Consider the following 23,047-nt stretch of genomic DNA (forward strand, 5'->3'; position numbering starts at 1 on the left):
CTCTCCTCTCCTCTCCTCTCCTCTCCTCTCCACGCCGTATGTGTGTGCGGTGTGCGCTACTGTTGCTGCCGCCTCCTCCCTCTGCCTCCTATCTGCATCTGCTGCAGAGCTTAGCCAACGCGCATCTATGCTCTCTCCCTTGTTCTCCCACTACCTGCCTATTCCTACCCACCAGAATCTCTCCTTTCTTTCTTTTTCTCTTTTCGCTGATAAGGGGCGCGGCGGACACCCACACCCGTAGAGTCTGGAGGGGGAGAGATGGGCCAGTCTCCAGTCGTCACTTTGGAGTATTGGGGACGGCGGTGAACCGGAGGAGAGCGCCGGATGGGTTAGGAGCCGTGAAACCCACATCACTCACCGTGGATTGAGCAGGTCCCCCCCCCATCACCACCAACACCTCCTCCTCCTCCTCCTCCTCCTCCTCCTACCTCCATCCTCTCTCTGCCTCTCTGTCTCTCCCTAGTCTGCAGCCTCCAAGAACAGCCGCCGCATCATTTTTTCAGAGCAGCAGCCCCCTCCCTCACTCCCTCCCTCCGTCCTCTCTTCTCTCCATCTCCCTTTCTGCTGCTTGCACCACTGTGGGAATGCAGCGAAGGTAAACGAATCGTAGAGGCTTCTTTTGAGCCCCCCCACCCCCCCTCATCCTCCTCCCCATCAACAGCGGATCTATCATCACAGACGGACTGCAGGCAGACAGCTCTGGAGACACTCGGCTGTCACTTCGGGAAAATCAGAGTGGGGTGGTAGGGATTGGACCCGGATCAGTTGGATTTAGCCCGCTACCCCCGGACATCACCACCACCACGAGCACCACCCCATCTCACTGGCAGATCACATCAGATCCCGTCAGATCCCCTCTGCCCTGCCTCGCTTCAGTTTCGGCTGCTTTCACCGACTCTCCCTACTGGATTACCGGCAGCTGGAAGCGACCAAAAGGGTGGCCGGGCATGGAGAGCTGAGGGCTATTAGAGGCAAACTTGAAGTGGCCGACAAAGACACCTGCGAGAGAGAAAAGGAGCTCTCTGATGCACGTTTAAAAGGTGGAAGAAAACAAAAAAAAAAAACTCAAATGAAACCTAAGAGAATACAGGAACAATCGGTGGCTTGTATTTTAAGGAGCCCATGCAGCCGATACTCATCCAACTGAGAGAGGAGAAGGGTGCTGCCGTGGCCTGGGTTGTTGATCTACGCACACACGCGCATGGATTTACAGCTCCAGTCTGAAGCGGATCGATATCCTTCTCCCTTCTTTTTTACGTCGGCTTTTTTAACAAGGGAGTGAAGCATCCTGGGATTTATCATCGCTTCGTTAGCGCTGAACTACAGCGGGGCGCCCTCCCGCTCGGCTCTCTCACCTGTCCATAACCTGTGTGCTCGTGTGGAAGTGTGTGTGTTCTTGTGCATATTTGTGCGTGTGTTTGCGTGTGTGTATGCGTGCGTGCGTGAGTGTGAGCGTGTGTGTGTGTGTGTGTGTGTGTGTGTGTGTTTGGTTTGCTGTCCGCCAGAGGGAGTGTAAGTTATATCGCTTGTGTATGCATTTGAGTGCTGTGCCAGCTTTTAATTAGTAGTACGTGACTGTGAGCATTGTGTCTGCTCCTGCTTGTGGGTGCTTGTGCTTTAGTTCCTGTTTTATGTTTGTGCATGTAGATATATAAGCCAGGCATTGTGTGGGTGATAACTTAAGATGCCCAGCATTTCCTCTGCACCACATCCCCTTCCTCGTATATGCCCTTGTATCATTTGGCCACCTGTTTGACCTCCTGAACACCCTAAGAGACGAAAAGCTCCAGCAGGATGAGTGAGCGATCTGGTGCGAGTACTCTGGCAGCCATGACGCTGGAGGAGCCAGGGGCTGAACAGGCATCTCCCAGAGCCCCGGGCCCTCTCCGCTGTGGCCCCTGTGCTGTGTGGCCTCGCCAGCAGACCTGGCTGTGTGCCGTGCCCCTGGTAATGGGCTTTGTAGGACTGGGACTCAGTCTCATGTTGCTGAAATGGATTGTGGTGGGATCTGTCCAAGACTATGTCCCCACAGACCTGGTGGATCCTAAAGGTAGCATTGGACAAGACCCTATATTTCTCTCCAAACCCAGTGCCATGCCCAAGGGGCCCGACATTTCCACCGCCACCACTACTTCAGCTGCCTCTACCACGGCAATGGTGTCGACGACCACGCCGCTGGCTGCGGACGGTACCGCCCCAGCGCCAAGAACTCGATTGGGGCCACCAGCAAACCACTCAGCCAATGGCAGCACTGCCAGCGGAGATAACAACCGCGCCCCACACCTTCACAACCGCGTCGGCACCCGCATTAGTGGGACTGTGGTTACCACCTCCACCACCCGCGCCACCCGACTCACCCCACCACCCAGTGGTAAGGAGGTCACCCCTCGGAGCACTGTAAGAAAAGGAAGCTCTGGTAATGGACGTAATGGTGCCGCCAACTCAAAGCCAGGACAGACTTCAGCTACAACCACCACTACAGCTCCCACCACAACCACAGCTACTGTGAAGACCACCGCCAAGGTGCAGCCGACCGCCTCCCAGCCAGCAGCCCCCGTCAAGCCCACGTCACGCTGGAACCACGGGCGCTCAGGGAAGGGCCCCGCCACACGCCCACACCACCGCTTCCGAACACGTAAGTTCACTTTTTTGGGTTTATGGAGTTGTATGAGTGACTGCAGTTGTTCAAGGTTATCTGTGGAACTTCAGATGAGTGTTTTTCAAGAGCTCTTTACTGGGCCTTTATGGCAGTAAGAACGGTATGTCACGATAGCCACACTCTAGTGTTATCACATGCAGAATAACAGTGAAAAAAAATCTTTTGTCTGATATGCTTTGATATGACTCACGGTCTCAGAATATAAATTATTTCCTTTTATATCCACATGGAAAGTGGATACTCCAGCAGCTTAACATTAATCATATTCATTAGCACAGACAGATATCAGGGGATATTCTCAGTATTTTCACCCCTCTCGTCTTTATCTTTCACTTGTGCATTAATCCGATATGAATCTTACCTCCGGAGGAGTTTTTTTTTTTTCACACAGTGGTTTAAGTAACATTAAAGGCAGGGCTCCATCTAGTAGAATTTATTTTGTTTTGTCTGCTAGAGTTGGGATGTTAAAGCTTTGTGATGTGTGCTGTGACTAAGGACAACATATTTGTGTTATGAAAACAAATAACAGGAGCTGGTAAGGTGTCGAAGTGGGAGAAAGGTTAGCTCTCACCTCCTGTCTAGAGGAATCAGATGTAGCAAGGCCACACATCTCATTTAGATGAGAGGATACTGGGAGCAGAGTGTCGCAGGTACTGCTTTAACACTGCAGGGAGATACTGAGGGGGAGCGAGAGAGAAAGAGCAGCCTCAGCGGGGAAAATAGGTGGATCTAGGGATGAGAATAAGGTTGCAAAGGACAAGTGGTGTAGACGAGATAGGAAATGAAAAACGAGAGGAAAAAGACAGAAAAGCAGCAGAAAGCTAGAGAGGATGGGGAGGGAAGGAAGAGAATGCAGGAAGCACAACAAAGCAGGAAAATGAAGAGTGGGAGCTGTGAGTTAAGAGAGATGGCAGATGGAGTGGGCTAAGTGAGGGAAAGGCTTCAGGGATATTGAGGGTATAAAGCAAGGGAGCAGTGAATTTTGCATATTTAGCATTGTGTTAAGTCGGACAGCTTCCTGATTACTCATTCCACAAGGGGCATGTTTTTAACACCACAAGGTATTTTGGTGAGACGTGGGTGGGGCAGGATGTGAGTGTAATCATGAGTACTGACTATGTAGATTTTCTTTTTTCTCAAACTGTAGACGCTCTATTTTCTCACAAATTCTGCTGTAATATGCAATTTAATTGGCAGAGTTGATATTAAAACTCTGGTTCATGATCATCTACATTTACTTACATATTCACATATTCCAGTGGCAAACAGGCTTTGTTATCAACATGTCAGGCTAAGACTATAAGCTAAGTGGATTTGCATCAGAGTTAATTATGAAATAGTTCTCTTCCTGATATTTTTTTTTTTCTTCAGTAAAGTGCACTAGAGGGCAATGGCATGAATATGAAAACTGAAACCTTAATTTCTCCACATTTCTGGTATGGCTCATGTGTTTGGACAGCAGTTCCGGTTGACTACATAGTATCCTCTCATTTGTCATTTGGACCTGTCAATGGCATCGATTTCACAGACGAACAGTTATCAAGTGACATGACTTTCTTCTTCTTTACCTCAGGGCAAAAATATTTTCAGCATTGGCGTTCAGATATTAAACCGCATGCAGTCTGTTCTCAGCTTTGCAAAAAATAACTTTGCTGTTCTCCCAGTTGAGGGAGGACATTGGCTGTGTTCAGCTTGAATTGACCCAGCAACAATGGATTCCAGTGGAGACAAAAGTATAAAAATGCCCATAGACTCCTTTTGCAGCATAATCCAAAGCTCCACAGTCAGTTACGTCACTTGACAAAGAGCTGCCAAGCAACTGAAAGCTGCCAAACCGTGCAGCCCCCTTGTGTGAACATCAGGCCACATCTGTTTGTACTGTACACTATAAAAGGCCACTGCCTTCAAGAGCTAAAGCGTACTTCGTAAAGCAGCAGCTCTCAGTTAATGAAAGCTTTCGCATACACAAGCCACATTCTGTGTTAGTTTTAAAATCAATGGGGACAAATTATTGCCAACATTTTAGTAATAGCTGCGGTCTTAAAGAATGCAAATCCCTTGACCACTGAATACAGAAAAATGAATGGAAGTGGCAAACTCTGAGTCCCTTTCATCAGCCTAAAACATCACCATGGCAGCAAGCATTATTAAAGCTCTATGGTAACCATTGATAATACTTGATGATGTCAATGTAATTTATCAAAACCTTGCTTTGCAGAAATAAATCCTGTGATTTTACACCTTTTTGCTATTTTTTTTTGAAGACCGTTAATGTCTTCAAAGCAATGAATGATGGCATTTTAACAGTTTGGTGACTCAAAAGAAAGTTAGCGCAGTCCTACAGCTGTTGTTAACGATAGATGATCACAAGATGCTGATCACAAACAGCAATTAAAAATTTAGACATTGATATTTTTGTAAAATAGAACTTCCCATTTTGTTTTGTGTCTAGTGGGGGGATAACTCCCTTAGAGATACTGTGTATATCCTGTGATCATGCTGCATCATGATATTTTAAATATCTAAGGCACAGTGATGCAGTGATATGACAGGATGCGGCTCTTTCACTTGACATCTCAGTAAGATGATGTTTTATTGAGGTCTCTCCTTGTGGCAAAATCAAGGGTGCTCAGGATCGCAGACTTGCCATTTAATTTTCCATTTGAAGACAGATTTGTGATACCACAGAAGAAACATGGGTTGACGTGTTTCTCCTTTTGTTAGAAACCAAAGCTGTAAATCCATTAGTTTATATATGTTCATAAACTGTCATGCCGTCACTCTCAGTGTTGGTGAATGACGTGAATTTACAGTGAGTCAAGTCAAACAACAATAACATTTTGGGCTTATGGCTAGAACTGAATAGTTAGTATTCACGGTTTCATTTTGTGAAGTCAAGCTTATGCTTTGTGCTAAATGGCTTCTTGTTGCTATGTTATTAGACCCCGTCGCTGGCATTGAGTCTGTTATTACGGGTTAAATATTGAAGCATTTTCTTCACTGGATGTTACTTTTATTCACACAACCACTACTCTGTTTATCTCTATTCACATAACCATTTTGTACAGCATTTATGTGCTATATTATATGCACAACACCAACTCAGCCTGTTGTGAAAAAAAAAACTCTGGAGTTTTGGGATTGCAACCTCTTTTAAAGCTTGGCTGTATAAAGCTTACTGTAATAGTATGTAAAGTTGTGCAATGCAGCGTATTTTAAGTGTAATGATACACAGAAAATGTCTCAGCTGATGATGAAACAGTCTGTAAAACATGGCTTCAGGTGCATTTTTCTTTACTCACAGTCAAGTGATCTCATATTTCATTCTAAGTTGTCTGCTAATGTATGTCATACTGCACAGTCTCGGGTTTCAGATAATCTGGTCCGCATATAAGAGACATTTATGTGATATTTTTTTTCCCCCACTCTACTCATTGCTATTCCTCCTGCTGTTCAGTAAAGATCTAAATGAATCTGTGCATCCTGGAAGAAAGACAAGCTCTGTCCATTGGGGATAGTGACACATTTTACCTACTCCTTTTGTCTTTCTTTCTCCTCTTTCCTCCTCACCCTCCCTCTTTCCCCGTGGTTATCCTGCCCTCTCTCTGTCATTGTATTCCTCCATCTATTTTTGCTTTGCTTTTGTGCTTTGCATCTCCCTTTATACGTTAGCTCCTCAGCTCGCTCTCAGAAGCATTTGGGCAGACACAGAAAAAGTGGCACGGTTGTGAACACAAAGACAAGCATGTAGCATGTGTGTGCCCATACTCATGAATCTATCATGTGTTTTTTTTTTTTTTTTTTTGTATCTGATGCTATTATGCATCCGACTAGGCTATCTGCATACAAGCCCCACTGGCTCAGAAGTGGGGAAAGAACTGGCAAATGGAGTAGTGCACAATGAATGCCTGTTGGGAAACCATGGACGCTGTATTGGCTCAGGGCCCAATTCCACTCTCTTCTCAGTTGTAGGAACTCTTCCACAGTGAAGTGTGGTTGTAATTCCACGCACATTTCACTAGCCTGATTCCAGACTTGTGAACTGCCAGCCACATTTAAATTTTTGTCAAGCGATTCAAAGGTCTGGTGTTGCTCTCCAGTTGAATCAATGGCTGTTTCCCCAGTTGGGGAAACAACGAGTCAGTCAGTGCCTTTATAGGTGGGGCTCATTTTGGGAATGTCATCTGTGAGCGAGCCAGACGCAGCTTTCAAGGCTTCTGTAAATCAGTTGACGGAAACAACAGCTATTAAATCAGAACAGCTGTGCACTGAAGGCATTTAGAAAAAAAAAAAAAGATGAAAAAGTGTTACGGCTGTTCTCCCCGTGGGTTTAACTCATCAGTCGGCTGCTTTGGCACTGAAGAAAGATTCAGTGCTTATAGTTAGTCCTACACCTTGGAACCACTTGTATAAGGTTTTTTTTGGGGGGGTCTGCAGGAAACAGAATCCTTGAGTTTAATATAGCTTAAATTCTTCAGTCAGCATGTTTTAAGCTTACTTCTGTTAGCCACCACTAATGCAGATTCTGTGTCACCTGAAAATGACATCAAGCAGATGGATACTTCACTTACAGTGGTTGGCTAGGGCAAAAACATAGCCAGAGAACAGTGGAACAAGCCAAGGCTGGTGTCAAACTAAATACTGGGGTGGTAACAGAATGGCATTTCAGTCTAAATAACAGGTTAGCATCATACAGTTATGAAGTCAAAAACCAGTCATTTATTGTGCCATTTTCAGGTAGGAAAACACAGGAGAGCACAAACTACAAACTATCCTTTTCTGTGATGTCACTGAAAAAATGGATGTTTTTCCTGACACACATGCCCTTGTGTTTTTTTTTTTGTTTTTTTGTTTTTCCCGACTATACATAAAGCCTGCACAAAGTACTACTGTAGGACCAGTGGAGCGTGTAAGGGGGATTAAAAACAAAGATATAAATCCAGTTTGCCTCTCTCTCACTCTCCAGGGAGGTCAGGCTCAGATTTGCCAGGCTGCCTCTGAGGCCCCTCTGTCTCTCCTGAGACACGCTCTGCCTGTTCGGTGAGGCTGGCCCAAGTAGGGCTGCCTCTGCACAGTGTGCGAGTGCAGCTGCACTGATTTTACAAATATCTTCCTAGCTGGAAAGCAAGCTCTTATGCCTCAGCATCTATCATTTTAGGGGCAGAGTTATTAAGAAACTTTTGAACCCAAACTGTTTCTTGGTCTCAGCATGTGACTTGCAAATCTGCAGCCACACAGCCTTGTTGCAAGCCTCAGAAGAGGAGCTTGATGGTGCAATTTGATGTCAGCATATTGAGTAATACTTTCAAAAATGTATTTTTTGCCTTCGTGGCAGCAGTGGAGCTGGTACTAGGGTCTGTCAGCCTCAATGAATACGATTTTGCTTTTAGGAAAGACCTGTCTGACACGACTGCAATTGTCTGCCTACGGTGGCCTATGTACATTAAATTCTCATTTAAGCAGTTTAAAGAAGCTTAATTATTTAAAATGAGCAGGGAGTTATTTCAGCTTTCATAAAGTGCTTGCATGAATGTTACGATACCAGAAGTAGAAATTATTCATATTAGTATTGCTGGAAGACACATTAGCAAAACTATGCCTTCAGACATGCTACCGCACATGTAATTCTTCTGACACTCTGAGCTGGCTCCCATTAGCATTTCTATTGTGCCAGAAATGCATACATGCAATCGTAAAATAAAGAGCTTTTGTTCTTCTCCCCATTGATCAGATAGATTTCTTAAAAACACAAACATTAACCATCCTTATAATATTGATATAGTTGAGATTCATTAGACACTGTATTTTACATATGCAAATTAATGAAACGGTGCAGCATTCTGCACTGTTGCCCTGAACATCTAGCTTGCAGAGACACTTGACACTGATGGGCACCAATTACAAAAGCAGAATACATCAGTGTATTCAGAGGGGTAAGCCTGCAGACAAATTATCCGGGAGTGACAGCCCAGCGAATGCTTGAAATTTTGTGGGAATTGATCCCATGCCCTTTCCATTGCTAGTGCCGTGCTCTGCCCACTGAACCTCACATAATCAATAAGGAAGAAGGAGGGAGAGAGCCCCGAGTAAGGAGGGCTGAGATAGAGGGAGAAGGAGGGGGAGAGAGAGAGAGAGAGCACAAGGACAGAAATAGGGTATGTTGGATACAAAAGCGAAAAAAAAAGAATTTATTTAGGGCAAAGACTGTCAAAAACCATGAGAGCATGCTCCAGAAGTAAGGATCCAGCTTCAAGGTAAAGGCATATTCTCATCACAGTTGAATGAATGAGCCTTAGCCAGACATTTTACATATCTCAGACCACCATTCTACCTGCTCAATTGTTATCTCTCTCATTTTTATGCAGATTGCCCTCAAGGTATTATCCATATTTGAATTTTCAAGTATTTCACTTAAATCCTGTCACTGCAATCTACATGATGTATCCTATATAGCACTGAATCAGGAGGATATGTAAATCTGTGGAGGTTATCGCTGTATTATGTGCTATTATACATTATACATACATTTTATAGCACCCTACAGTGGATGTGTCGTGTATATGGAATACTGTGCTATTTGGACATACAGATGATATAGAAAGCATATATATCACACTGTCTTTAGGTAAAAGTAAATAGCCATTGTATATTTGAATTGATTAATCATTTAACGTGAAATAAATCTGCAATTATTTTCTTAATTGATCATTTGTCAACTGCCAATCAGTCTGGTTCCACCCTCTCTCATGTGTGACAATTGTTTAAATTTGTCTCACATGATAGTAAAATGTAGGTTTTGGTGGAAAAAAAACAAGAAATTTGATTTTAGTGATTTGAGTATTGGCAATCTGAGGGCATGCTAGAGAGAAACAAGTATGCACTGACAGGTAAACATGAGTAATATACTAATGGTTTGGATATATAAAGGTGAAACTAGTACCTAAAATGTGTCCTGTTGGCTTAGTGGTTCAGTGAATAACCACTTCTTGCATGTCATCCTCCCTCACACAAGGGACATTTGATCCTTGAGTTGAGCCTCTAAGACAACACTTCCTCCCAGGCTGTGTACATATCCTGCGTCCTTCAGTTAAGTTGGCAGACCCTAATCACAGCCATGGTCGTAACCCTAGCCTTAACCTTTGATAACCTAGAGCGTACAGAGCTAGTTGGGGGTGCTAAAATGCGTGGGACCAAGTGCTTCCAGAGGGGACTTTTGCTTGGGGATAAAAGTTGCCAACTCTGCCTGTTTCTTGTAGCTCTTCAGTGTTCATTGTGCCATACAGGCACGATCAAACAACGGAATTCTTTTATTCTGAATTCCCCTTTAGTCTTAAATGATTAATTATCCAGCCAGTTCCATGATGTACTGCATGCATATGCAGGCAAACCAGTAGAATGTTATGTTGCTGCTGAAATAGATATCATGAGAAGATTATCTGATGCTTTTAGTGCCATCTGACTCTCATGCAGCAGTCAGGGGACTCATAGATTGGTCTGGGAGAAGCTTGCCTTCTGGAAGTACTGACTGAGGCCATCTTAGGGCTTCTTAATGTCACTGTGTGATTTATGTAGACAAAATGTCCACCGGGAGGTGGCAGAGGGAAGAAGAGGTAGGTGGGGTAGGGGCTGAAATATTAATATATGGGAAGAGAAACATGTGGAATGTGTGTTTCCAAAAGTGTGAATAATTAATGAAGCTTCCCTTTTATAAAGTGCTTGAGATGTCCCATACTCAGCATCTAATGGCAGAAACACGGTATGGGATTTTACTGTACAGTAGTTGGCCTCTACAGGCAAAGGCACCAGTAGTCATGAGGGACTTTTCATAATATTAGAAATCTCTGGACACAAAACAGCAAAACTCTGGACTCATATTCAGCTTCGTTTTCCTCATCTTCTTTAATAAATGCAGCAAGAGGCCCCCACCTCCCCACAGAGTTAATGGTTACTAATGTTTCCACAGAGAAATAAAGGTGTTCGTAGCCTAAGGACAGAAATAATCCTAATTGAAAGTAAACAGTGGGATCATTATTGTCTCTGAACATGACTCCCTCGCTTTATATCTTTTCAAATGGGAAGAAATGGAGAGCAGAGAACAATTTTAAAGACTGGGTTTAGTGGTGGTGGTGATGTGTGCGTGTGCTGGGGGAGTACTCACTAATTCACTCATTTTAATCACATGCTGTCATGCCTACTTACCCACAAGTTTGCCACAGTCATTTTTGCACCTTAGGAATTGCTACTTAGTATCAGCCTGCTTCTAACCCACAAAACCCAAGTCATTCATTCACTCATTCATTCATTCATTCATTCACTCATTCATTGATTCACTCATTCACTCATTCATGCACAGAGAACACACTGACTTGCTTATAGCTCAAGGGGCAGTGAGATATATAGTAGTGCTCGTGGCTGTGGCAGCAAAGAGAGGATTACAGTCCATCATATCTGATCTGAGACTGTTAGATCCCAATATTGAATTACGGACCCTGCGGGGTCTCTGGTTCCGTTATCAATTTGCAAACGAATAACGCGTAAAGGAAGTGGATGAGAGCTCGAGGTTGAGGGGTGGGGGGGATGGGGATGGGGGTGGGTTTTGTGGCTTTGAAACAGGTCTTGGTGGTATGCCGTGAATCTAATTTTTTATTGTTTTTCCAAGGCACCACGAGTTCCAACAGCAGCTCCATAATACCTAAATCACACACGGCACTGTAGTTGAGTTCCTCCCCATTCAGCTGGATATATGGTCCGATTTTGGAGGGATTATAGCTATGGTGGCTACATAAAGCCTTTGTTAAGCATTATAAAAACACATTTATGGACCACATATCCTTTAAAGCAAAATTTTAAAAGCTGTGTGAGGGGTTATAAAAGGAGAACACTGTGTAAGATTTTAAGACATACATGATATATGATGTTTTTGAGTAAAATTACATTTCAGTTTTTAATAGATGCTCAAGCTATAATTCATTTAGCAGAGCAATAGAGCCACATTGTTCATTTCAAACTTGCACTTATCTTGTTGGACTGAAAATAAGCGTCCAGTTGTAAAGTGTAATCGAGGCAGTGTTGCATCAGTTCCTCCAGACATCTCTATTTAAACCGTATAGTGTGTATAGTCACGACTTCAAACTGAGGTATGCGCGGCATGTGGAACATGATTTCTCACTAGCCCTGCTTCACACATAGCATCTGGATACATGACGAGCCTGCAGGAAAGTGTGGATTGCGGAGGTTGCAGCAGTCGGATTGATTCACTGCAATGTGTGGCCTGCTGCCACCCCCAGTGACGGGAAATGTGCCATGGTGCCCTGGTTGAGATGGAGAGGCTTGTTGTGACGTGTAGAGGTGGAGGTGGAGATGGAGGTCACCTCTCTCTCTCTTGCCTCCCTCCCACTATCATTCATGCTTCTATACTTAGTTTCTCCTTTTTTACTCCCATCCTCCTGTCCTCTATTTTAAGGCAGCCTCCTGCCTCTCTCTTTGCTCTCATTCTTTATGGGCTTCCTTCATTCACCTCACATCCCAGACAATATGAACACCGGCCAATGAGAGCTCTTATCTCACGAGTGTACCGGAAGAGATAAGAGTATCATTCGTCATTGCATATTAGCTGCTGCCACCACTTCCTGCAAAGAATTCCCAAGGAAATGATGACAAGGAACGCAGACTATTTCATTATTATTATCGATTGTGATGCTTTTGCACTGAAGCCTTTCAAGTTCCTCAGTTCTCCCTTTTATACTGCATCGGTGTAACATGCTCAGTCATTTCTTTCCATGACAACTTAGTACCTTACATAATCATTTCAATTCACATATTTTTGCACCTTATTGTAGATACCAAATGGGATTGCAAATAGGTTATCCAATTCATCTGTTATTTTGTAAGACATTACATAATGGCAATATGCACACGTGAAAGAATTAGCTAGTGTTCTAATAATAAAAGTTCCAGCTCTAACACGTTCGTGGTGTTTTTTTTTTCCAAGTGACATGACAGTTCTCTGGACTCACTCCTTCAAGAGACATTTGTTTCCTACTTCAGAATCTTTTCTTCTCTCAACTTAAAGTAAATCCCCTATGTGCATTAGATTTTTTTAAGCTTGACTTTAATGTCTCAGATAATGTCCTGAAAATTTTAAACGAATCCCCGGTGCAATTTTTCCAGATGCTTTCAAAATTGGAGTTGTTAAAATCTATCCTAGAGAGTGAGGTCCAAAGTAATTCTTTCCCATTTCAGACATTCCTTTTATAAGAAAGAAACCATATCAATACTTTACTGTAATACCGTCTCTAATAACGTTTCAGTTGTGGTTCTGTTGGAAGTCTTTCTGAACTATTTTTTGAGACTTTTGTTTGTACATACATTTCATGGAGCACATTTTATATCAAGCAAGCTCCCTTGATTACGTGCTCCTCTGCCTACCTGAAAAATCTATTCAGAGGCTGCATAATTCTTAACATCCTCGACACCTGATCAAAACTAAAAAAGAGAGAGCCATTCCAGTTAAAGTGGAGTGATAAGCTATTTTTACTGCATATTTCCAGGAACTCTGACTCCACTTATCATTAGGACCTAACTTTAAAGTACTTTTGATTGTACATAAAGTGGCTGTAGATCCTGTGTGGTTTTACAATTGTCCACGGTCAGTTTGATGTGTATATGTTTGATGTTGAGAAGCAGAAAAAGAAAACTGGAGATGCAGCTTTTTTTTTTTTTAACTTGGCTTCCAAACTGTGGGATGCCATTCTCAATGATATTATAGAGGCAACATCAGTGAGACAGCTTCAAAAGACATCTGTCGGTTGGCTTTCAACTATTCATTTTTTAATGTTACTGATGTTTCAGTATGTTACTTTTTTTCTTGTTTGTTTTTCATATTATAAAGCACTTTAAGTGACATTGTCTTTTTTTAATGAGGATATTATTTATAAATATAATGTATAGGTATTAATTAAACATCTATGTAGGACTATAGATTTAACCTGGCTTCAAAGAGTAAGTAATCTTGTCTGGGTTTTGAAAGTATTTGTGTGCTTGATTGTTCAATATAAACTGAAAGATGGCCTAATGCCCCTTTTGAAATTACAGCAGATGCCATTATTTTCAAACACCATGTCAGAAGCCCCAGGTGTGCTGATCATGGCATTGATGAATAGTGAGAGGAGGGAGCCTGAGTGGAGAGGGAGATGGAGACAGGGATCGACTGAGGTCCTCTCATGTTATTTTCCTGGGGGCGCGCACAGCTTGTCTCATGCGGTAATCCATGCATGGTAAAACCTTATCCATGGGGATAATGTCAACTCACTCCCGAAGATAACAAGACAAAAGCCTTTGCCTAGCGCTCACTCCAGAGTGTGTTTCATATTCCCCTAATCTGCCATCTTACATGGCTCTGTTCTATGGATTTGTTGCCCGAGCTTGCCGATTAAACAAACGTACAAACACTGTGTAAAGATGGTGGACAGAAATGACTTTTATTGCATTTCAACAACATCAAGTGTCCTTTTCTGATTGAGTAAACATAATTGCAAATGTGTGGTTGAAGCTGGAAGGCTGCATTGGAGCAGCGTTTACTCAGTGGAGCCAATACAGCTGTTATTGTAAGTTCACTGGTGGAATCATGGGGGAGTAAACACATTCATCAGGCGTCATGCATGCAAGTATTAGATATTATTTTAGCCTTGGATTTAAGCATCTCAGATGATTTTATAACACATGACACTCACTGATGTATGATTACTCATGGCAAGTTGATTGCGCAGGTGTAAGTGGAGACCTACTGTAGACAGCCTGCTGTGCTGCTAAGTTAAATGAAGGAGCCAGTTGCTTATTATCGTTGTGTAAAAGTGTGTGAGTGTGACATACCTCTTTAGTGTGTGTGTGCGCGCGCTCGCATGTGTGTAGCATTGCAGTTCCTCAGTAGTAACCATCATAGAAGGACACTTGGCAGCGTAGTTCATACTCAAAGTGGCCTAAGATCCAAGGTTTTAGAACACTGAATCTTCACCAGACTGAAATCCATCCATCACATTAACACCCAACCCGTCAGACAACTCAGTGAATTATATATTGAAAGTTCCCCCTGAACATCCAGGCAGAGACATCTTTCTCTCTGTCTCTCCCTTCCATCTGATGTGCTGCATTGAATCATTGATAGGACATCCACAACAACAGCGCTCCTCCCTATAAAACACCTGTCACAGACAGCCTGAAAGGAATACAACCAGAGCAAGATGTGGTGATCTATTTTAATCTTTTGAATAGTGAGTATGAGGTAAAGTAATGCATATTGGGCATTGTTTACAAACTATGATAAAGTTATTCTGTATCCTGCAGTACCATACTTCTCTACTACTACTGTTAGCTGTTAACAGACTGGAGTTGAGTTTTTGTCTAGTAACCGACAAAAACCGACAGCATAAATTCTCATGCATGATAATTTCACAAAAGAACACTATATGCTCCAGTGTGCCTTCTGCCATTATGTATCTATACTCACTGAGGAAATGGAAACACCAAACCCAATTATGTATTTTCCATGAAGACTATTAATGGAATGGAATGAAGGTATCGGTGCAAGTGAGACACTGCTGTTGTAGGCACTAATATGCACTCCTCTCTAAGTCATAAAGTATATTCTTTGATCCCAGCTGGAGTCAGGGATGCTTCGGGGATATGACGGAATATTTTATTGCTGTTGTAGGAAAGCAATTGGTGGGGTTGCCTCAGTCCGTCAGTTTCAGCCTCTCCCCTTCAAATTAACTCAAGCTTTAACGTCTCAGCTGGGTACCCAAGTGACTATTTTGCATGTTGTGACTCCTAAACCTGTCTGTTTTGCAAAAAGACTGCATTGTCTCTGAATTTGTGCAGTGTGTATGTGTTGGGTATTGGACTGGCGGGGGTTGGGAGGGTTAGAAAAGAGGAGGCTGACTCTCTTGCCAGAAAGAGTCGGTGGCATTACAGAGAATAATGAAGATTAAGCTGAGATCGGGTAGTGGGAAGATTGGAGGGTCAGTGTGTAAGATCAATGTATGGAGGGGAGTTGAAATAGATGAAGGTGAGGGCAGACGGATTTCCTGTTTTCTCAGAAGTGGAAACCATCTTGATTAAAACAACCCACATTTCTCTGAGTGGCCACATCAATGCTTGATCACATAAAAAAAAAAAAAAAGCACCGGGCATTATTTATGGCTTCCTCCTTGGCAAAGGGTTTGGGAGAGTTTTAATATGTCGGATTTTGGACCACAAACAGCGCATGCCTCAACACAATCATGATATGCTTTTTGTATTTAACTTACTGCTAAAGCCTGTGGGTTTTATGACGCATAAAAGTTCACCTGTCATTCATCACAATTCATTTTAAGAGCATTTTCTTTCCATTTGTACTAACAAGTGTACATCTAAAGCATGCATGTATTATAGTATATAATGATAAGCAAGCCCCGTGCGTTTGGGTCAGATCCAGGGCAAGGCCATCTAACACTGGGCACAAGTCAGAAAATAGACCTGCACTTGTTCTTTGGTAATCCACAACAGCTGGTGTGTGTGTGTACATGATGGATGTCATGTGTGCCCACACGTGCATGTGTGTGTGTGCAGAGACAGAGAGCGGAGATAGCATGGCCAGATGGGTCCAGCTGTGGATCTGGTGGCCTAGATAAAAGCTAGATGGGTGCCACCACCTTCATGAGGTGCCAGCAGAACATTTAGAGTAGGTTTTAAAAGCTTGAAGGCTTTGATGGACCCAAACATGCCACTGAGTGAGTGCTTATTAGGAGCTGCTATTTTGTGGAGTCTGTAATTAAAAATGTTATAAATTGACCACTTCATTTGGGCGTCTGCGTCCATTAAAGGTTTAAAATACTATTACAACTTTGTTGTGTCAACTTGGAAACTGTACTTACCTACGTAGCTACTTAACTAGGAGTATAACTAACACATTTTTTTAGATTAACATTTTCTTGAATAGTTAATTCATTGTTTAATTTTATAAAATAATAAAATTGACCATTACATTTTCCAAGATGAGGTCCAAAACACAAATATATTACATATAGAAGAGCTGCAACTAGCATGTCTTTTCATTACTGATTAATCTGGCTTCAGTTCTTTTCAATGAATCAGTCATGAAGTGTCAAAAAATAGTTAAAAATGCCTGTCACAACTTCCAAAAGCCCAAGGTGACATTTTTAAATGTCCAAAACCAAAAGGCATTTAGTTTGCTATGATGTATGACAAGCAAAAGCTGCATTGCCACACTGGAGGGCCTGAAACCAGGAAATGTGCAGCAATTCACTAGTTTTGCTATTTTTCAGCGACCAACAAACCAATTAATTGACCAATCATTTCAGCTCTAAATAATTCAAACAGTTCAAATTAGTAAATCATCACATCTAGAGGCTGGAACCAGCAAATGATTACTTCATAAATAACTATACATAAATCAATCATCTAAATAATTGTCCGTTAATAGTGCTTTGGTCAGCTAATTGATTAATTGACTATTGATTGCTTAACTCTTAAGTCGTAAACGTGGAAAAATATGAAAAAATATAGAAAAAATAAGCTATTTCCTCTGTTTAAAATTTGACCGGACAGTGCTTATGGCCTGTAGAGGCCATTTCAGAAAACCACAGCACACAGCCCACTCCCACACAAACACTTAAATGGCCATTATGAGAGGAGAGGTTGAGAGCCGGTGCTGGCCTGCAGAGAAGGAGGAGGTGAGGTAGCCAGCGTCTGTCCTTTTCCAAGGAACTCTAGGACAGCGAGAGCCTTCACCAGCACCCCAGGGAGAGGGAAGACAGATTAATGCAGAGGCTTTAATATTTCAGATGAAAACGTATTACTGCTCTCTTGCTCTGTCCTCTCTCCCTCTCTCTCTCTCTCTCTCTCTCTCTCTCTCTCTCTCTCTCTCTCTCTCTCTCTCTCTCCCTCTCCCTCTCCCTCTCCCTCTCTCTCTCTCTCTCTCTCTCTGGCTCAGAGAAGGGGGCCTGAATTTCGTTTGCTCTCTCCTGCTCTTTCCTTATGTCTTCCTCTCTGGTTAGAAGCATGCATGTGTTTTGCTGAGGGGTAGACATCCCTGTCCAAAGCTTTGCTGTCTAGTCATTGTGACAGAAAGTGGTAAATCAGCAAGAGACAATGAATGATGGAGTGTGTTTTTTTCTTTTTTTTGTGTGTGTGTGTTGGGGTGCCTCGTCTGTCTGTCTGCCCGAACACTTGCACTCAAAGCTCTTGACCTTGCAGCCAACCCTCGCTGTCAATCTTTGGTAACATGTTACATCTATATCTCTTAGATGAGATATACTGTAGTTCTCTCCACTTATGTCTCTGCCATGAAAACCTATTTGAGAGACACCACACCCAGCGTCGCTTTATAGGTCAGGCAGCCACTGTCTTCAAGCTTTAGAAAAATCCATTGTGATCACATTTTTCATCTGGCCCTGTGGCTTCTATCCTGGCTTAAGAGTAGAGCTTCAATACATCACGTATTACAACATGCATAGGTTCCCACTATGTATGCTGGCAAGAAAATCCAGCCCTAAGAAGATTAGAACAGACAAACCCTCCACACATGTGTTTGACCTGGCCACACAAAGGAGCCTCATGAACGCAGGCTAACAGGGTGTATCATAAGGCTTCTCCTTTGGGACTCATGGACTATGCACCAAGCTTTCAGAGAGTGACTGGAAAAATCTATTGCATCTTATTGCCTTATTTAATGAAAGTAATGTTTATAGATGTACCATTTTTTAATGCCCAAAACAGACACCAAAAACCAAAGATTGATGCATGGATGCATGTTAAAACTAAAGGGTCTTCAGGCTTCAATATTTTTGAACCCAAAGTAACATGCATTGGTGGCCTTCTCTGTCAGCAGAGTCAGTGTGGGCAGCATCCACTGATTACGTCTAACAGTAACATCGATGACTTTCTTCCTACAATATTTGGGCACGGCAGCTACAGTATGGATACTGTTAGATAGTAATTATGGAAAATAGGGCTACAACTAACCATTATGGTCATAATCGATTAAGCTACAGAATGAAAGGTCAGAAAATGGTGACTTGTGAATATTAATTGCAGGTCTGACCAGAAGCAAACTTCCATATGAAATCTCCAGCACAAAAGTCAGATACCATCTGCTTCCAAACATTAACAACACACTATGTCCTTCGCTGACACTGAATGCTGGCACTGAATGTAAATCATGCGTTGCAGATTTTTCTGTACTGATATAATAGTACAAATGGTACAAACTGTAATTCTAAAATAATGCTAGAATCACTGCAGATCTGAGCTCTGCTCCTACAGGCTTGGTTTGATACTGTTCCTGAGTAATCCATGTTGAACTATTGCAAAAGAACATATTAGCAGAGTAGATGCTTGCTGACATGGGTTGGAACCCAGGTCGCTCAATTTGAAGCGAAGTCTCAATGTAACTCCCATTTAATAGCCGTCCATTACCCTACTACATGGGCAGGTCAGGGTCAAAGTGGCAACATGGCTACCAGAGCAGCACAGACATGCAGTTCTCCCAGCGAGTACCTGGGGTGCTGTGTAACCCCTGGTCCTGCAGAGAATTGTATTCCCTGCAGTGCACCTTGGGCCAGACCCTGGGTTTCCTCCCAGGTACTGTCCCCTCATGGCCTAGCAAACCTCCAAAGGGAGATCTTACAGGTGCCTGAGTTTTTTCAAGCAGCAGCTTGCGCCAGCAGGTTCTTTTTTTGTTTTTCCTCATGGTGTTCAGTTGATGCATACTATTTAAGATGTCATTCCTCATCTATCTCCGCTCTCGGCGCCTGAGGCTGTTCATCGAAGAATGAAGTTCTCTTCCTCCCTCTCTTCCTCCTCGCCTCCAGAGCTGCACATGTCATACGCGCAAAAGCACACACGTGCACACACCGAGGCACACGGGAAGACACATGCTCACACTCTCATTACACACTCTCTCATACATGCATAAAAAACGCAGGTTTTCTCTCTCCTCAATCTCTCATTTCTCTTTCTCTCACGCACACACCTCTGCGATTCATCTCCCCAGAGGCCCCCCGACTCTCTCCAAGCCAAACAGTGTGCTAATGTGCTGATGTGTTTGACATATACCCTCCCCCTTGTTTCCCCTATTTCTTCTCTCTCTCCTTCTCCTTTCACATATCACTTTTGCTCCTTCCCTGATCCCTCTCATTTTCTGTGAACACACGTCCAAAGACTCAAGCACAGAGATATGCTAACCTGTGATGCAAAAGCAGAACTCGTTTGCTGATGTTTTCTATAATTAAATGTTGGCCACAATAATTGAGACAGTGAAAGCAATAAAAAAAGTAATGAACATACTTTTACCAGAGACTACAAACAAGGTGCACGGTGCAAACTGAATTGCCAGTTGTTTAATTGGATTCACGACTGAGAGCATCTGTAAAGTGGGTTCAGATTTGTAAGCATACGCTAGACGCTGTAGATATTCAGCTATCTGGTACTTTGTCTTCATAGTCTTTCATTGTGTTTTAAATGTGGAGGTGGTAATTTTAATGTTTATCGCCAGTATTTCCTACAATACAGACCTATGCTTTGTAGGTTTATTGTATGTATCCATCAAGACAGATACCCATACAAAATCCTGTGTAACCTTAAGCTGGCTAATTTATCAAAATGTTAACTTGGACTATAATTTAATACTTAATTCTTTTTTTAATTGCATGAAGAAATGTCTAAACTGGTTCTTTGTCAGGTGCACAGATGGCAAACAGATTCAAATGTGTGTGTGTGTACCTGAAGGAATAGTCCCACCTAAGTGTGGCCACTGGAAGTGTCCACATCCAAACCTGACTCAGGTGACTCTAGATAATAAAAAAGAATTACTCACTTGTTACAAAATTAATCACCAACTATTTTATTAAACAGTTAATCATTTATATTCTTTGCAGTTCTCAGCTGAGCACATGTTGCTTTTGTTCACCATTTTATAAAAATGTAAATTAAATATCTTTGGGTAGAACAGAATCAGCTATTTGAAAATGTTTCTCCAATATTTACACGGAAATATGCATTATACAAAATATTTTGTACAATCAATATTTTTTCCAATATTTTTTTGGTATTTTATAGACAAAATGAAGAAAAAAAAGCCTTAGGCAATTGTGGAACACAAATTAGTTGAACATTGCATAGATGGAAAATGGCAAAAAAAAGCATAAAAGTATTAACAAGTACATAAGAAATACAATATCACAACAACTCCTCCACATGAACCGGCTCAGTTTGTCATTTGTAACTGCCCTTTTGACCATCAACACATAAACCGATGCCCCCACTTGCAGGATAATTTGTTCAAAATTGTTACGAATCACTGTTGAAAAGTAAATCCGTTTTATGAAACATATGTCGTTTAGGGGCACTTGCTAAAATGACTGTTGCCGTCGTTTTTCTTGGGAGGTCAGACTCCAATATCACTAATGAAAAACAAATACGCAAACAGGAATCAAATTTTGAAAAATGAAAAAGATTCATCTTGGGCAGCACAGACACAAAGGGATACATTTTAAGAAAATTACCGTGTCTGAACCGCCATCAATCATTTAATCCTAAATTGGTTCTAGTTTGATGGTTATATTGTACATCTATAGAGCTCTCATTAGAGGAGGATCTTTTTCAATGTCACCTTTTGCCAGATGTTGTTGTTGTCATAATGGATTTTACTTTTTGCCACCATTCTTCTTATGCTACTATTTGAATCTCTACTTGTTTCTGCTATTCATAGTCTTGTTGTTGTGTTGGCGTAGTCTTTTGGTGTTGGCCATTTCATCCTTAATACTACTGCTATAGCTTTTCCCTCTGTCGCAGCATTACTAACAGAGCTACAGCTCCACAGCCTTATCATGCTCTCCTCTTGAAAATAAAGTTGGTCTGTTCAGTCAAGGAGCTGTCCAGTGCTGAAAGTGGTAACACAGGCAGCTACAGCAGTGAGCTTTTAGAGGTCAGCAAGAGTCAGTAGAAGACAGGGTGCAACAGGAACACGATGTTGAGAGGCAGAGACACACTGAGAGCAGCTGGCCAGGAAAGAGGAGGGAGAGCAAGAGGTGAAGCCAGACATGTAGAGAAATGCAAGGGTAGAGAGACGGGGGACAAAATGGGGAATGGAGCAACGAGAGTATCATTCTCAGTTACACTGTCTCACATGGTGGAGCCCCTCTTTAAAAGGCCAATTACTCTGTAATAGTCCTAGACTGACTAGGTGATTTCTCACTGTGCTGAGTGGAATGGCAGAGCAGGAGTGGAGTCAGTCCAGTGGAGAGACCCAATCATCATTGCACTGGAGTGAAGGGAGTCAAGGGACATACACATTTGTGGCTGTGTGTGTGTAGGTTTGTGTGAACATGTCTATGTGTGTAATTGTCACTATTCCATTGAATTCATTATTGAATGTGACCTTCAAGCACCACAAGCATCCTTCAATAGAAGGGAAATGCTGTGTATGTGTGCACTTACATACCTGTGTATGTAATACCACTCAGCGGGGGTAAATTATATGTGTGTTACAGTTCAGTACAGCCACTACTACGAGACAATACCAGAGGTTAGGCTGAATTCACTTTCCAATCAAACTAAATTGGAATTCTTCCTTTCAATAGATATTGCAGTTTTAATTTCTGTGATTTAATTGAAAGTTAATTCACTTTAAAACTATTTATTGACAGCAATAAACAAATTCCCTGTCACCTTTTTTCAACTGAACCATGCTTGCCTCTGCCCACACTAAAATCCCTTTTATTTCTCTCTGTGGCTTTTATTGAGTTTTCAAGGCCCCCTTCTCTTTCCTTTCTGTCATTCTTATCCAACGTGGTGGCACTGTGGGCTTAACACAGGCAGTATTTCATACTAATTAGTTGCTTGTAATTTTGGTGTTGAGGGATTTAAGCTCATTTCAGAGTTGCACTCACGTCACTTTGGATAAGAACATCAGGTATGCCTAAAATTGTAAGTGGACACGTCTGAGAGGATTTTAGGTGCTGTACAACAGTAACCCATCCTGACAATCAAAAGATTATAGTCACATAACATGTAAGCTAATGTTTTGTCCGCTGGCTACACTATGAAGTGCATCCACCAGTTGACAGAATACTCAAATCTAATTAGCTGTCACGCATCTCAGTGTAGTGTCAGAATCATTGAAAACAAATCAGGAAAGGGCAGCAGCTTAGAGACATCAACAACAAATAGGATACCAGTATTAATTAGCATTTACTGTGATTTCTCCAGTATTATATTATATAGCAATTCTTTTCAGTGATTTATGAATTGGTTAGATTCATTGAGTTTTCTTTTTTTTTTCTTCTTTTTTGTAGTTTGAAACAGCACTTTGGATCCAGCTTACATTCAGTT

The 23,047-nt window shown here is 42.2% G+C and overlaps 1 protein-coding gene across 1 annotated transcript in view; it reads left to right on the forward strand.

Moving 5' to 3' along the window:
* The first annotated feature begins 1,794 nt into the window (after positions 1-1,794).
* The window catches only part of nrg3b (neuregulin 3b), a 173,562-nt gene continuing 152,309 nt past the window's right edge, over positions 1,795-23,047 (forward strand). The window contains exon 1 of the mRNA XM_070852349.1: positions 1,795-2,635. Coding sequence (XP_070708450.1) covers positions 1,795-2,635 — 841 coding nt within the window. The remainder of the gene's footprint in view (positions 2,636-23,047) is intronic.

The sequence above is a fragment of the Pempheris klunzingeri genome, chromosome 20, assembly GCF_042242105.1.
Source record: "Pempheris klunzingeri isolate RE-2024b chromosome 20, fPemKlu1.hap1, whole genome shotgun sequence".
Classification (NCBI taxonomy): domain Eukaryota; kingdom Metazoa; phylum Chordata; class Actinopteri; order Acropomatiformes; family Pempheridae; genus Pempheris; species Pempheris klunzingeri.